Below are 16,969 nucleotides of genomic sequence, written 5' to 3'. Positions count from 1 at the left end.
CCGTCCTTTGTACCTTATGATACTTTGTTAAAATAAATCTGATATGTATTATTTCTGTTTTGATGTACAATAAAGTGTATTGTTATGTTGTTATGTTATATAAATTACTCACACAGACGACAGGAACATTTTATTCAAATACCTATTTTTCAAAAGTCTCTCAGGTACCCACTCCTCAGCTTACCATCATGTGAGCCCTATGTTTGTTTGTCGACCTAGTTGTATAAAAAAAGGTGTTTGCCCGGATTGTAACCCATAGTCTTTAGTTGTCATACACGTAATGCTAAGGAAACCTTGTTAGGAAAATAATATGAATTAATATAACATTATGTATACCTAAATATGTATTCAGCACAAACATTTTAATAATCTTTACGTAATTATCATATATTAATGTTTTTATTAGACTAATAAAATTTCTATAAAATTTGTGTTTTTATACTTTATTTTACACTACAAATACATGCTTAAAAATATTCTTATTGTGTAGTACAAAGGGTGGAGTTATGACATAAGTATAGATGCCATTTTTCCCAGACTGTTGTCTGGGAAAAATGGCATCTATGGGAAAAATGGCCATAAACTCATTTATAAGAATTTTCACTGTAAACTTCCTGAAACCAAGAAATACATAGCAATAGTGTTTTAAATAGTAACTACTTTGTTATGGGTAATACAGCCGCGTTTCTCAGTTACACCTTTTGTTGCAATCAGTTGCGGTAATCAATGTAACATAACTCACAACAAACTATCGACCATTGTGAACTCCATAATACCAAAGAAATAAGACCGAATTTGCTACGAATCCGCATCGTTGCAAGTAATTGTGGACATGCTTAGCGACATGAAACGTCGTTGTGTTGTCTTGTTTACACAGCTCCTTGCAATGTTCGTGTTTTGCTTTGCAGGAAAATGAACGACTACCATGTGGCTGTCGAGTCCAATACATTTATATACTAATAATAAAATCTTATTTCTATCAACAGATATTTTATCCAATCATTGTTTGTAGGCTAGTATTATTTTGAAGTATGAGTAAGAGAGCCGAGTATTATTCAGTTTTGTTTAGTATGAGTGATTTTAGACTAAGATATAATATTATTTTATAGGAGTACCTGATTTAGTGAGCTACCTTTAAATACTTTGAGTCATAATATAATTTAAATAATTTATGAATATTAATATATATATATAATTAATTAATTAATTAATATTGAAAAATTCGACATGACGTCTGTGTAGTGTTTTAGTGCGATTTATTTTTACAATACGTCCGCAAATAAAATTAAATAAACAAATATGTATCTAATGTCACATGTAATATGTAATTTTGATGTGTGTGTGACATTGGTGTAAAAACCGTCATTTTGTTGTCTGATTAGGTAACAAAACTTGAACAGTTGACTACAGATTTGTAATATTTTAGAAAAAAGGAAATTAATATATTACACATATTTATTTAATGAAATTTTATGTACCATCTTCTTTTCACATGAATAATACAATACTCGTACGAGGTACACGTAATAACGCGCGCCATAATGATTAATTTAAAACCAATAATTATTATGTTAAAAAATGATTTCGTATTTTTAAATAAAATTGTAAACATTAACAGTAAGTTGATACAAACATGGTTAGCAGTTACCAATTACAGCATTAACGACTTAGTAATTGCTTAGAAGACTTTTCATTTAGGTAGGTATTGAAGGAGAGCCAAAGCTTCAAAGTAAACACTAGAGCGCTTCGGCATGCTTGTTGTTATCAGTATTCTTATCAGAGTCGGTGCGCTCACACCTCACAAGTGCAAACACCTGACGGCCCACCTGTCCGCGAGTACCGCTATATCTTAGAAACTATGATTATGATGTAGTGTGATAACACTAGTAATAAATATTTTTAGCGTTTCCGTATAAAAAATAGATATGAGATTATTTGTGTGCCTTGTCATAGACTTAAATAAATCTTTGAAGAAGATTGACTTAATAGGAATAAAGGATATGAGTTATACTTAAAATACATATTTGCTAACATCTATTAAATATTTAATTACTGTTATTTGATGTGTGTTTGCGAGTAAGTATAATTAGGAAAACAGAAGTTAACAATATTCAATACTCAATTCTTATAGCCTCAAGGACTTGTTTGGTATTTAATACCTAAGTAGGTATGTACGTAATAAATGTATATTATGGCTTACGATAGCATTTTTAAAGTAAAAAGGTCGTAAATAAACACTCTGTTTATCTGATGTTTGAGTCAAAAGCACCCAACGACAGTACCGCACTAGAATAGCAATAAAGTCAACAGTTGCTAATTTTATTGGAATGAACAGAAAGATATTGCAGTGGAAATCGGTAAAGATTATGGAAAAGATTTATACGATGAAAAAACATTCAGACAAAATTTTCACGCAGACAATATTTGGGGAGCAGAAAGATTTTAACGATAATTGGGATTTAAAAACATAAAGGGTATTTTATTTCGATCTTTCCATGGAATCCAGGATGAAACCGGTATGCGCAGTGGATAGTTACATAAAAGAGATTATATGCTTAAAATTTTTGTGATTTGTTTTATGCGATTTTGTTTGTCATAATTAGTTAAATTTTTACAAGAAACTATATAAAAAAAAATTAAAGTTATAATTCTTTTGTAACTTAAGTCCTTCATAATATTATGTACCTAGGCATTTCTTTGCAAATTGGGCAACTTTAAGCCAATTCTTGTCTGAACGAACAGTGATTAGTTTTTCCCACAGGTCAAAATTTTTTTAACCTATAATCATTGACAGTAACGAACATTAAATCTTATAATAGCCTGTAAGGAAACTGTGCGTTACATTGGTAAATATTGTTAGTTTTTTATGTGTATTATTTAATTAAAAGATGAATTCATCTGATAGTATCAGTGAAGTACATTGAATTTTAAATATATCTATGGAAAAAAAATTTGTGACAAACACCTTTTCATCCAGAGGGTCATGTTGTGAGATTTTTGATATTTGAAATGAAATCGTTTTTGATGTATTAAACTTTATTTTAATACTAGCTGTGCCCACGACTTCGTCCGCGTGGAGTGTAACAAAAAGTTATTGTTCAGTGCGCAGAGTTATAAAATGAATAAATTTCTAAAATAAAAGTCTAGTCTCAGTTACTCCTTACTCCTTACCAGTGAAAGTCCCGTCAAAATTAGTCTAGCCGTTTCGGAGATTAGCCGGAACAAACAGACAGATAGTCAGACAGACAAAAATTGTAAAAAATGTTATTATGGTATATGCATCGTGTATATACATTTAGTAAAAAGCGGTTATTTTAATATTACAAACAGACACTCCAATTTTACTTATTTGTATAGATATATTGTACGATGGAGAACGGTAAATTCCCTTATTTACCGCTCTCCATCGTACAATATTATTGATTATCTTTTTAAGTTAACTACCTACAAAAAATGAACTAAATTTTTCATAATATACCTACCTATCGGTCTAAGACAATGAGTTGCCCACTTTACAGAGAAATATCCACCTATAATTCACTAATGAATATAATTTTTATCATACCACAACGGTGATTGTGTATCTCTTTGTGCCAGGTTAGTGTTTACACGAATACTAATAAGAAGTCATTTGGTTATCAGTGTCCCACATAACTACGCAACAATGTAAGTTAAATGTTACACAGAAAAATAAAATCAAGATATAATCGAATTCTGTATATATGCATATTTTACTAATATCTGGAAATGTTTTAAAAGCATAGAACAGAGTAATTAAGAACGATAGGAATATTTTTAATGTTAAAAGCCTGTAAACACCTGAGCTAGTTCTTTTCAATTAGGCTTTTATTTTATTTTCATAATATTATGAAATCTAAAATAGTACAATAAATTTATGTGCAACGATTACCATATTATACTTGTTTGTAAGTTAACGCGAACAAAACACGCAGCTCGACATAACATTTTAACATAAAATTTGCCAGTATTTTTAACCGACTTCCAAAAAAGGAGGAGGTTCTCAATTCGACTGTATTTTTTTTTTATGTTAGTTACATCAGAACTTTTGACCGGGTGGACAGATTTCGACAAAATTTGGTGTGTGCCAATTGGTCCCATTTAAATTTATTTGAGATCTAACAACTAGTTTTCGAGTTATATCTAATAATGCGTTTTTACTTGACGCTGTTTTCGTCAACCTACATTGCATAACTTTCTACTGGATGTACCGATTTTGATATTTCTTTTTTTGTTAGAAAGGAGATATCCCTAGTTTGGTACCATGATAAGGAAACCAGGATCTGATGATGGGATCCCAGAGAAATCGAGGGAAACTCTCGAAAATCCGCAATAACTTTTTATTGGGTGTACCGATTTTGATAATTTTTGATTTTATCGAAAGCGGATGTTTATCATGTGGTCCCATTTAAATTTTATCGAGATCTGATAACTACTTTTTGAGTAATCTTTGATAACGCGTAGTTACTTGACCATTTTTTCGTCGATCTACGTTGTATTTATTACTCATCGATGAATAATTGAAGTCGGTTTTTTTTTCGTTTGCGAGCAAACACAATTATTTTGAATATGAATAACAATTGCCTTTTTTTATGTAAAATGTGTAAACATTTCCTGTTAAGTATATAATACATGACTTTTCGGATTTTATTTACCTATACTAGACGACTTCTTCATCACTTAAGCCTATTCGCTCCTTGCGCAGTTCACTGCTGGACATAGCGTTCACAAGTTCGCGCCAAAAGTGGCGTGAACTCATGTGTGTTGCCCATAGTCACCACGCTTGGCGGGCGGGTTGGTATACTAACTTAATCGTAACCTTAGTTTTGTTTTATCTATCTACCTTTAAAAGGAACTTGTTTCTTTGCATATTCACTTCAGCCTATTGCAGTCCACTGCTGGACATAGGCCTCCCCAAGTTCGCGCCAGACATCCCGGTCTTCCGCAATCCTCATCCAGCCTACACCTTACTTACTTTGCATATTGATAAACCATAATTTTTCTAAAACATGATTTTTTATTGGCTCAACATTTGCTTAGAGGAAATAATAGTTTTTATATAACACAATGAATAAAGTTTATTGTTCATTGATAAAAAATTGCCATTTTTAATCTAGATAAAACCAAATAAATTCTCGTAAATAAATAATGATTATTAATCTTAATAATTAATAATCTAGATAAAAAATTAACAATAGGTACAAAGGCTTGCGCTGGTCGAAGGTCGCGCTAAGTGGTGCGACGCGGGCACACCTGCGTAATCACATTAGTGTTATCACTTGATAGCTTATCAGTACGAGAGATTTGGTACGGTTTAGTGCGACTGGTACATTTGTACTCTAAGCCTGCACTACCAGTAGATTACACAAACAAAATACACACAGATAAAGAACTATAATGTCAGCTTTACTATTAAGAGTAGTTCTATAATAATTATTACTATGTATAATCTATTCTTCAAACTGTTACTGTATAAAATTAGCAAACAGGTGTGGAGCTATCAACTGTCTTGATATTTTTAAACAATTAGTAAATATTTATAAAATCTAATGGTCTGTGGAAGATTTTTGTTATTCAAATAATAATTGTCGCTCCTCTTCTTTATTTTATCGAAGCGAAAAAAAAAATCAAATGTGTAACAAAAAAAAATCCACGTTTCTACGTCCATCAGTTTTGGCTGCACGATCATGAATTAGACAAACAACTTCTCTATATACATATGTTTCGGATGATACGGTCGAATTACTCTTGTGAGATTTTTTTTTCATATATTTAATTTTAATCTTATTATGACTTGACAAAAAATAATAAATTACTGAGAGGTTAACAAGGTCACAGACGTTTAAAAGACGTTGTTTTCGGAGATGTTACAATTTTTACATACATAAAATCAAAAATTTTTTAATTTAATTAATACATAAAAAATGTTTGTGTAGATATATTATAATAAATAATATATAATATAATATTTGTAGATATACTTATCAGTGGTTAATATTTTTTAATTTTAATACTTTACATAATATGTATTCGTAATTGGAAAAATAATAACATATAAATAAAGTTTTATGCATATTTATTTTCAACCGAGTTCAAAAAAGGAGGTAGTTTCAATTCGACTGTATTTTTTTATGTGTTACTTCATAACTAAAATTAAACCCAAATTTAATGTAGTTATCACCTATAATTAAAGTTACACTCAGACTCTACTGTTATTGTATATGTACTTGAAATTTGGTGTATACTTTGTTGGTGTTCTATAAATAAATAAATAAATAAATAAATAAATAAATAAACTAGTGGACCAATTTCGATGATTCTTTTTTAAATCGAAATATGATAGTTGTCATGTGGTCTCATTTAAATTTGATCGAGATCTGACAAGTACTTTTTGAGTTATCTTTAGTAATGCCTATTTTTTTGATTATTTTTGCGTCTACCTACGTTACTGTATTACTTGTCGATCTTATTCAAGTTAATCTTTTTTTCGTTAGCAAACAGTTATAATAAAGCTATTTTGACATGAAGAATAGCTATTTCACAAGATTTCACAACTGGCCCTGTGGCGCAACGGATAACGCGTCTGACTACGGATCAGAAGATTCCAGGTTCGAATCCTGGCAGGGTCGCAACATCGCATTGTTTTTGATAATTTTATAAAATCATATATTTACATTACTTAAGCATCTAATTAGCCATATTGTTGAATAGAAACGACATTGAGCTAATGTTTGATGGACAAACACGAGAGGCCCGTTATTACATTAGCTCTTACTGTTGTATTAATATGACATACATTAGTTTGTTCGCAATTAGTGAGCGTGATTTAACTACATTCAACGTTATATCAGCGTAATAACGTTTATTTTTAAATGGAAATTTTTATTATAAAATCTAACAAGCGCAGCTGATCAAATATTGTAGTGGCGATAATTGGCCGTGATGCAATCGCGTGATACTTGCATCCGTTTTCACGATTTTTTTCAACTTTCTGTTAAAAAATGTAATACTTCTACAATTTTGATTGACAATAAATAATTATATCTCATTATCGCTATAGTCAGTGTTAAAGATATACCTACTACTTTTTTTATCAACTTTGTTAGACATAACTATAGATTTATTATTATTAAGGACTATCATACAAACTTTCTCGAGCCCTTAGACCACATTAATCCGGTTCTATCACAAAATCCATTCTAAGCGGACTTTTAATAACTTTAAACTACATTTCAAGCTTGTAGCATAATAATTATGTTTGCTCGCAAACGAAAAAAACTGACTACAATTGCATCGTCAAGTAATACAACGTAAGTAGACGAAAATAGTCAAGTAAATACGCGGTATCAAAGATTACTCAAATAGTAGTTATCAGATCTAGATCAAATTTAAATGGAACATGACAAACATCAGATTTAGATTAAAAGAAGAATTATTAATATCGGTATACCCAGTGAAAAGTTATGCGGTATAATACAACATATAGGGCGATAAAAAAGTACATACATACATACATACATATAATTACGCCTCTTTCCCGTAGGTGTAGGCAGTGACCACTTCTTTTCACTTGGATATTCCACTTTCACCCTTACATATTTCTTTTGCTTCGTCCACTTTCATTATTCCCTTCATACATGTTCTTCGGTTTAGGATACTCTTGACCTGGCCTTTTTTCAAGACGTCCCATATTTAGTCGCGAAACGTTCGCCTAGATCTACCCCTTCCGACCCTTCCGTTCACACTCGCCTAATACACTTTTTTCGTCAATCTTTCTTCACTCATTCTCTCGACATGGCCAAACTATACCAAAACCAAGCATACCTTTCTCAATTTTTGTCACTACATCTTCTTTCAGACCTCAACGTTTCCATAACTCACTATTTCGTATTCTGTCACTCAGTTTAACTCCTATCAAAATTCTTATCGTTCTCATCTCAACTGCATTTATTCTGCTTTCAGGTTTCTTCTGCCATGCCCAACTTTCACTTCCGTACATGAGTGTTGGAACCAAATCCTCTCGTGCACAGCCAAACGAGCCTTGAGCCTTGACTACGACGAAAAAGAATATGACGAAATGTACTGGTTAGATCTCAATTAACATGAAATGGGTGGTCCTATTTAATTTTAATTGAGATGACACGCAACATCTTTCGGGTAAAAAAAAATCATCGAAATCGGTCCACCAAATCAAAAGTTCTGAGGTAGCATACATTTGAAAACAATAGAATCGAATTAAAAAAACCTTTTTTGGAAGTTTTTAAAATTGATGGACTTTCATACAAAATGATGAGAGCCCTAATACATAATCCCTTCAAGCCGGCCCTATCGAAAAAACCGATCTTAGCGGACTTCTACTAATTATTAGTAATCTTTCTGCTAAGTTTCAAGTTTGTAGCACAAATAATATAGTATTTTATAACAATTGCCAAGAGTCTTCAGATTCCTCTAATGCGTTCCTATCGCAAAATCTGTCCTAGGTGGTTTACTATTAACTACCTCTCTGTCAAATTTCAAGTATATAGCACTTACTAAAGCTAACTTACATAATAAAGCTCTTAGAACTTTTAAATACTGCTCTAGTCGCAAAATCGTTTCCTAGAGAATGTCTACTAAATATTAACCATTTCCCTGCCAAATGTAAAGCTTTTAGTACAAAATTTAGTATTTATAAAAATGTTTAAAAGCGAGTGTTCCACTAAAGAAGTCTAAGAATAAAGAGGTCTTCTTAGACCTCTTTAGATCAACCCTGTCACAAAATCCGTTTTTGGTGGACGTCTACAAACTATTAAATACGTATTTGTCAAATTTTAAGTTCATAGCACCAAAATGAAAGATTTTAAGAAAAATTTTCAACAGTCCTTAGACCTTATTAATGCGGCTCTAGTCACGAAATCCGTTCTAGAAGACCTCTACTAACTATGAACTATCTCTCTGCCTTTGTCTGCCATGTCTCTAGTTTCATGTTTATAGCCTAAAAAATAAGGACTTTTATAAAATCTTTCGAAAACCCTCAAACATACTTAATGCGACCCTTGTCGCGAAATCCGTTCTTAGAAAATTTCTACTAACCAGTACCTATATACCTATCTCTGTCGAATTTCAAGCTTGTAGAAAAAAAAACTAACTTGTAAGGGCCCTTACACCTCTTTAATGCGGCCTTATTGAAAAATCCGTTCTTTTAGCGGATGTCTACCGACTATAAAATACCTACCCCACCAACCTACCTGACCCTGCTAAATTTCATCTAATTGCGTCTAGCGGTTTTTGAGATTTCGTATGAATGGCCTAACGATTTTATAGATATAGAAGATTATGTAGATCAAATTTGTTGTTTCTGAAGTTTCAGGAGATCATAATTAAAAAAAAAAAAACATTTTGATAATATTGTTTTATTTTTTGTCCTTTTAACGGTAATTATACAATAGGAAAATCAGTGCATTGAAACGAAATAAAATAATAGTCGGATGTACAATCTAGATCAGTCAAATGATACTTTTTGATATTAAGTAAATTGTTCGTAAAACAAATGATGATAAAACTAATTACAGAAATTGTGATCTGTATTTTTTATATTTTGTAGAAACAGTAATTTGAATTAAGGTATAATGGTAAACACCAACATTTTCTGAAATGAATAGTCTTACATCTGATTGTATTCAACATAAATTATCAGCATATTCTCTTAACAATATGATTAGTTTGATCACCTAAACTGCTACACATCCCGAATAACTAAAACTATAACAGTCTGTTTTAAATCATAATACACCATAATTAATAAGAATTATATAAGATAATTAAAGCATTTCAACCTTATATTCAATATAAAAATCATAGTGTTTCAAATTTGATAATTTTTACTAAAATTTTATATATATTTTTTTATACGTACAATATTTACAAGTCTTACTAAACGCATCATGATAAATTAATGAAAAGAAAATATTGCGTTTAGTACTTACAATAATAGTTTTATAATCTAGAAGACGAACAAAAGCGCCATGCATAATCACACTAATGAATATTAAAATAAAATTATAATATATATGTAAATCAACTTTGAATTGATTCAATTCTTTGATATTAATGGAAGCAACGTTTTAAACTAAGAGTCTAAGAGAAAATATTTTTTTGAAATATTATATACCAAAAGAAATGTAATATTACATACAACACAATCACAATACAATTAAAATTTCGTAAGAGAAAAGCAGAAAATTGTCTAGATGTCGTAAACTACTCAACATAATTATTTACACGCTCGTTCATCTACACCATACTAAATTAATAACTAATAAAGCTTTTACATTAACATAATAACAAAACAAACCGTCGCCCTGCCGACCTAGGACGCCGGCCGATTGCATTACAATGCTTAAGTCTTTAGCATAATGCCACAAAATAATTAAATTAACATTTATTGATCTTAACGAGATCGTACATAGGATATCATCGCGAGATGAACTTCTCTGAAACTGAGGCTGGAGGCTCCCGGTCCAATTGTACAGATATCGACGATTCTATCTTCGTAGAGCGTCCTGTGCACCGCGAGGTATTTTAACATTCATCATAATTATATGAGTCCTTAAATCTAATTATCACTTAGCACATCGACCTATCCGGTTGTTCTTGTTTTTCCGGTGTCTGTAACAAAGAAAAAGAGATTAGTAAATAACTGAGTTTCGAAGATTAAAATATTTCCTAACAAAAATAGGGCCATTAATAATTATCAAATAATTATTTGACGGCATTAACAGTTTAATTACTCAACGAATCATGTTTTAATATAAATAGTACAGGTCAAATAAATTCGACCCTCCTACCGAATGTTATTACGATTATTAGTGATTGTGACAAATAGTGTATCGAGTAGCACATGCGCATCCCGCCCGCGTCCGGCCATCTGTCACCACATATGCGTTGTATTTCAACACTGTTTTAATTCATTAGCGTCTGGTCAAAGGCTCTCAGTATCAATAGCGATGAGTATTCAGTAGTCGGTGTTTTAATAAACATGATTACATTTGTTGTATATACCGTGAGCTTTATCATAAGCAATACTTTTATTGCCGTATTTGGAGCATCTTTCCGAGTTTCAAACTCTGAGTACCTACGTGTTAGATTACCGCTTCCCGTCCGCGCACATCCGCGACACAGCTGAACGGCCGCACGTGGCCATACCCTATTTACAGACATACTGAAGGGAGAGCGCACATGTCCCGAACGGATCGGGACTTCGCGAGGCGAACACGTGAAATCCCTTTATGAGAGAAGCATTGTCGGCTGGATAATGAATAGGTACGTTGCATTTATTTAGCTATCTGCCACCGGCGCCGTCACGTGTACTCACACGCAGCTGTGAACGACCGTTACCAGCACAATGCCCTCGATCGATCGTCGATGGAAACCGAACGATCGGCGAAAATGTTGCACGTGTGCAGACCGGCAGAGGTTTGCCAAGACATTTCGCGGTGCAGATGCATTGTCTACGCAACGCCACGGCCTCGCCTCTATATTATTTCGAAGAAGCGTAGTGATCGTAAAACTTTCACATGGGCGATTTATGTACGAAGTAAGCGGAGAATAAAGATATTCAGAGGCGCGGGAGAACGGTGAGCGTGGGCGTAGACACCTGGCGGTATGTTATTGTCTGCTATTGCGACTGAACCGACCACCTTCTGATGATGACGGGAACTTAGGTGTAGGTGGTCACGAGCCACTGAGTTGAATACATCAATTTATCTAAGATATTAGAACTTTCATTGTAAATATTGTACTTAATATAAGTAATAAATGATTAACTTCATATTTGTTACGTTATTAATCGACTACAAAAAAGGATGAGGAGGCTCTCAATTCGACTGTTTTTTTTATGTACACCCAGAAATTTTGACTAGATGGACCGATTTCAATGATTTTTTAAATCAAAAGGTCGAAGATCGAACGGTGTCATGTGGCCCCATTTAAATTTAATTGAGACCAAGTAGTAGTGAGCAAGTACTTCGTCTACCTAAGTTGTATTATTTGTGTATGTAATTGAAGTCGGTTTTTTTTTTCGTTTGCGAGCAAACGATTATAAATTATTAATTTATTATGTTCTCCAATAGATCGCATGGACATCGTCGACGCAGAGGAGTGTCATGCGGGTGGTTAATTAATGATAAATAAGTAAAAATAGTAAATACGTTTATTTAATAAATACAGATAACTGTATCACATACGTTTCTTTTAAAAAAAAAGTAATACGTAAATTATTAGTTCGCACGATATAAATTGGGGTTGTTCTCTGCGATGTAAAGCGAGGGGTGTAACGGATTACACGCCTATCTGTATTCAGTTTAATGGGTACTTAACTGCTCATTGCGTTTACAGTGAAAAACCAAACAGATTTAGTGAAAGAAGACAAAACGGGGTAACAAAATAGTGTTTTAAACCCAAATAGACGTTCTGTCAATCGAATTGACCCGATGATAAGTTTCGCGATCGTGACAGCCTCGGGGCAGGCAGCTGCGGTTACAATTTACAGTCGCGTCTTGCGATAGTTGCCGTGGCGTATGTTCGTGACCGCGGTTTGTGGCACACGGCGCGGCGCTCGATGCCTCTCGCGATAGCGCCGTGAAATGCCGCCTCACGACGCTCACGTTGGAGTTCGGAATTCCATCACGATCACCTCGAAGCTGATTTTATTTTTTATATATTTTTTATATGGAGCTATGTGACCGCATCACTGTTTTCGCGACAGCGTATTCTAGTTCAAATGTCCTTGTAAATTTGATTATTCTCATTAGTATTCAAGAATGTGGTTGAATTACTCGACATTCCGATAGTTCCTGCATAGTGTAGGAGTATTAGTAAATATCTCCGAGTTCTTGTTGGCGTCTTCGGGTTAATTTACAACTAGTAGGTTTGGGTTAAACAATAAAGTTGTTAGCAGATCTTTAGCTTGTTTCAGGATGTAATTAGTGTTAACTACATTAAATAAATTAGCTTGTATATACCCGTTACTAAAAATAAAAGAATAAATTTTGTTTAAGTCAGATGCACTAAATACGTGACACTTTCATTGCTGTAAATTTCGCATGGCACCATGCGTCACCTAAATCACGCTTGTTTTGAACATTTCCCTCGGTTCCAACAACTGGCAGTGATTAAAATTTACGTGGCACGACCAAGTATTAACGAGCGCGCATTGCGAGCTCGTAGACACAAGGCGCTCGAATAAATCCTGCGAGATGCACCTGCCGTCCGCAACGACGACCAACTCATCACCGCGATGCATTTATAGCCTCGCCGATCTAATCCGAAAACAGCGGAAATCTAAACGTAATTATGTACTAGAATTAGAGTAGTCATTCGCAGGTGTCAATCGGAATGCTAAACGAGGCAGCATAAATGTCTTGAATATTCAGATTGTATGTCAGTACACGGTCGTTTACGCGGCGCCGGCGCAGGTGGCCGCGCTTCAAGGCTGAAATTCAAAACAGCCGTCACGCATGCGTGAGTAGCGGTCTAGATTGTGACTACTTATTTACTGATTTTAACTTTTTGTTATTTTAAAACATGTTTTTCGAACTTGAACACAGATACGTATAAAGATAACACAATAAAAACAATCTAAATTAATTCATACGTGATTAAAAAAACGGTAGAAGTAATTTACTGTACTCGAGTAACGGTCATCCAAAGATAAATTAAAGTATGTACTTAGAAATAAAGTGAGGTCAAACAATTGTTTACAAAGTAAATCGTGCGTCGACACGGATTGAGAAACTCCCAGCATCTCCACTTTTACCTTCCCTCGCTTGCGAAACACGCAGGTGCGCGCGCGCCGCAAAAACATTGACAAGACCGATTTCATTAAGTTTTTATGCAATAGTGTCTATTCAAGTGGTGCTAGGTTTGAATTTAAAAGGTCATTGTAAACAAATTTTGTATTTTTAAATTAAATTTAAGAGATATGCATTTGTACTTTACAAATTAGAAGATTAAAGCGCCACTGTCATTTATTAATTAAATTTGTTATTTTGATTATTAACTTATTTTTAAACTTACCGTGTGATTAGAGTGCAGTGATGATGATACAGTTTTGTCAGTAGGTAAGATTGTGTTGGGCGCTGGGCGAGGTCCAAGTGGCCTCCGCTGTGGCTTGGTTGGTGAAGCGCACGCAGGCGCTAGTGCAGCCTCCGCTTCGAATTGTCCTACAGCTGGGTGATTTTCTAAAGCAGATTGCAAATCGCAGATGTAGTCGATCACATGCTGGATTACTTCCAGCTTTGAGATCCGCCTGTTCTTTGGCATGAATGGTACCAGGTCTTGTAATTTGGAGAGATACATTTGAATTTCGGCGTTTTCGCCGTCTCTGTGCCTCTGCACCCGTCCGCTGGCGATAGCCGGCACGGACGCTCCAGTAGCACACACTGCCGATATGGCTTTCATTTTAAGGGTCACTAAACACGAACACTAGTAATAATTATCGCGGCGCGAAACGCGTGCGTTAGCTGAGTAGCGAGCGAGGAATGAGAAGATGCGCGGCGCGACGTTGTATTAATAGCTGCTGGTGGGGCGCGGGGCGGGCCGGGGCGAGCCAATACGCGCGGAGGGGGCGGCGAAGCCTGATTTTCCCATGGCGGCTCAGCGGCGGTGCGCGGCGTCTGCTTGCGCTGGGCGGCCCTGGATAAGGCCGTTGCGCTCGTGACACGCACTTTGTCCTGTAATGTTTGTTTTGAGACTTAATTTGATTTTGCATTTATTTTTTATTTTTACAATAAATGCATTGAGGGTTTTGTTTTTACTTCGGTTCAACGAGGTCATATAACAGTTGCTAATAACATTTATTACATTTACTCAAAGTACTTCATTAAACGGAAAAATAACATTGCAGTCAAATTAGCTAGATTTACAATATTTATCCAATTTATTTCAGAACAGTTGCTCTACATTCTAGTTTTGTTTACTTATTATTAAAGGCTTTCAAATGTTATAAATACGAGTAATTATGTTTTAATTCAGTGTAGACAGGCTCAGTTATCACATTTTTTTTTTATTATGTACCTATCGGTACTCATACATATCTATCCGTACTCATATATTACTTTACAACGTGTTTGCTACAACAATACCGAATATACAGTATACATATACAAAAAGGATAAAAAATAATAGCTTAGAAAAATAATAGATAAATATTTTTATTCTTCTTTTTTTATATATGCATTTTCTATAAATATTAGAATATAGACATTTGTATGTAAGATTATTATACATCTACACTACCTACCCAATTTAAATAATAAGTTTCCTTTTTATATTTGGGTTGTCTGGAAGAAATGACTAATAAGCCATAAGTCCGCCCATTGTACTTCACTGCCTGTAACTATCTTTATGCTTTGTTTGTAATATTTTTGTGGTGTGGTGTTTTGTGTGTATATTCTTTATTGCACTTTAAAAAAAAACAAGTAAAAATCATATTTACAAACAAAGTTAGCAAGGGCGAACTTATCTCTAGAAGAGATCTTTACCAGTCTACTCATGGTGATGAGAATTGCTGTTATCGCGGGGCACAGAAGTGCAAGTGATTAATAATAATGATTATAAATCTATAAACTTATTCAGAATTAATAATATAAAATACATGTATACTTGACTACATACACACTTACATGAACATGTACATAAATACATAAAATATAATACATACATAAATAAATACGTAATAAGTATAAAATAAATAAATAAAATTATTATTAATTTTTCTCGGATATATAAATAATTTTTTCTGTTCTATGACAAAAACGTAGTTGGGTAAGTAATAGATTCTTTTAAGGTATTTAGTTAGCAAATGATGTTTTCGGCTTATTAGAAATTGCCCTAAATTTTTACCGTTATCACAAGTTCTTACAATATTATGTACCTATATAGCTACATGTCAGCATTTCAAACCTTACTTAAATTTACTAGTATATACTCGTAGATGTACTAGTTGACCCGGCGAACTTCGTACTGCAATATTTTTTATTCGTGAATAAGTATATAGTTCTATATTTTAAATTTTCTTTTATAATTATAATAATATAATAAGATTAATTTATTTTAGAAATAAATCGATATTCAAAATCAAATTAAATTATGTGTTAGTAACATATTATACAAACCGTGCCTGGAGATTGGATTTTTTTTTTGTGTTCAATATAATTATTGAACACAAAAAAAAAATCCAATTTAGTGAAGTCGTTCGGAAGAAATGCCTGAACATATAGTTTGAAGATCCATTTTTTATAAATGTTAATGATTATAATGACTATAAAAAGTATTTCAACAGAACAAAAGTGGATTTTCAGGTTTATCATATGTGATATATCGTTATTACGTTTCTTATCACCAAATTGATGGTCCGTTTTTATAAATGTGTTACAAGGAATTTACAACAAATCACGACGTGTCCGAACAATAATGTTAGAGTCCAGAGTTTGATGTGGGGGAGGGGGGAAACAGGGAACAATAGCCGTACGTGACGGCATCCACTTTGCAGCGACAGGTTCGGAGGCTGGGAAGCTAAGGTAAATGGAGCACCCAATTAATTACCTGGTAAAATGGTATATATATGTGTATATATATTACATACATTATTTATATTATAATATATATATTATTATATATATATTTACACTTTGCTCTCCGCGCTCTCCTGTAAAGTTGCTGTTTTTCATATCCGACATTTTTAATAGTAGTTTATAATCACAATTCAATGACATAATAATTGTGTTTGCAGTCAAACGAAGAAAAACCGACTTCAATTATATCGACAAGTAATACAACGTAGGTAGACGAAAAAATAGTCAAGTACATACGCATTGTCAAAGATTACTCCAAAAGTTGTAAACAGATTTCGATGAAATTTAAATGTGACCACATGATAAACATCGGCTTTCGATTAAATTAAAAATCATTA

General features: G+C 33.3%; 1 protein-coding gene and 1 non-coding gene across 2 annotated transcripts; one reads left to right on the top strand and one right to left on the bottom strand.

The window, feature by feature from the left end:
• Positions 1 to 6,574: 6,574 nt before the first annotated feature.
• Trnar-acg lies at positions 6,575 to 6,647 on the top strand. Its single transcript has one exon. It is a non-coding gene; the product is annotated as a tRNA-Arg (tRNA).
• Positions 6,648 to 9,394: 2,747 nt separating this feature from the next.
• LOC123659546 (protein extra-macrochaetae) lies at positions 9,395 to 14,537 on the bottom strand. The gene is made up of 2 exons (XM_045594755.1): positions 14,074 to 14,537; positions 9,395 to 10,665 (listed from the first exon to the last, which is right to left on the bottom strand). Exons 1-2 carry the CDS (start codon positions 14,455 to 14,457, stop codon positions 10,624 to 10,626), a joined length of 426 nt encoding a protein of 141 aa, XP_045450711.1. The 5' UTR covers positions 14,458 to 14,537; the 3' UTR covers positions 9,395 to 10,623.
• Positions 14,538 to 16,969: the final 2,432 nt, after the last annotated feature.

Source organism: Melitaea cinxia, chromosome 14 (genome assembly GCF_905220565.1).
Source record: "Melitaea cinxia chromosome 14, ilMelCinx1.1, whole genome shotgun sequence".
NCBI classification, from domain to species: Eukaryota; Metazoa; Arthropoda; class Insecta; order Lepidoptera; family Nymphalidae; genus Melitaea; species Melitaea cinxia.
This window is presented reverse-complemented; position numbering and strand designations above follow the sequence as displayed.

What these genes read in the sequence shown, in the direction of transcription:
- LOC123659546 (XM_045594755.1), bottom strand. Translation starts at nt 14,457, where the DNA reads ATGAAAGCCATATCGGCAGTGTGTGCTACTGGAGCGTCCGTGCCGGCT. An exon ending in CACTGCACTCTAATCACACG is followed by an intron (nt 10,666 to 14,073) that starts GTAAGTTTAAAA and finishes TCTTTGTTACAG; the next exon opens with ACACCGGAAAAACAAGAACA.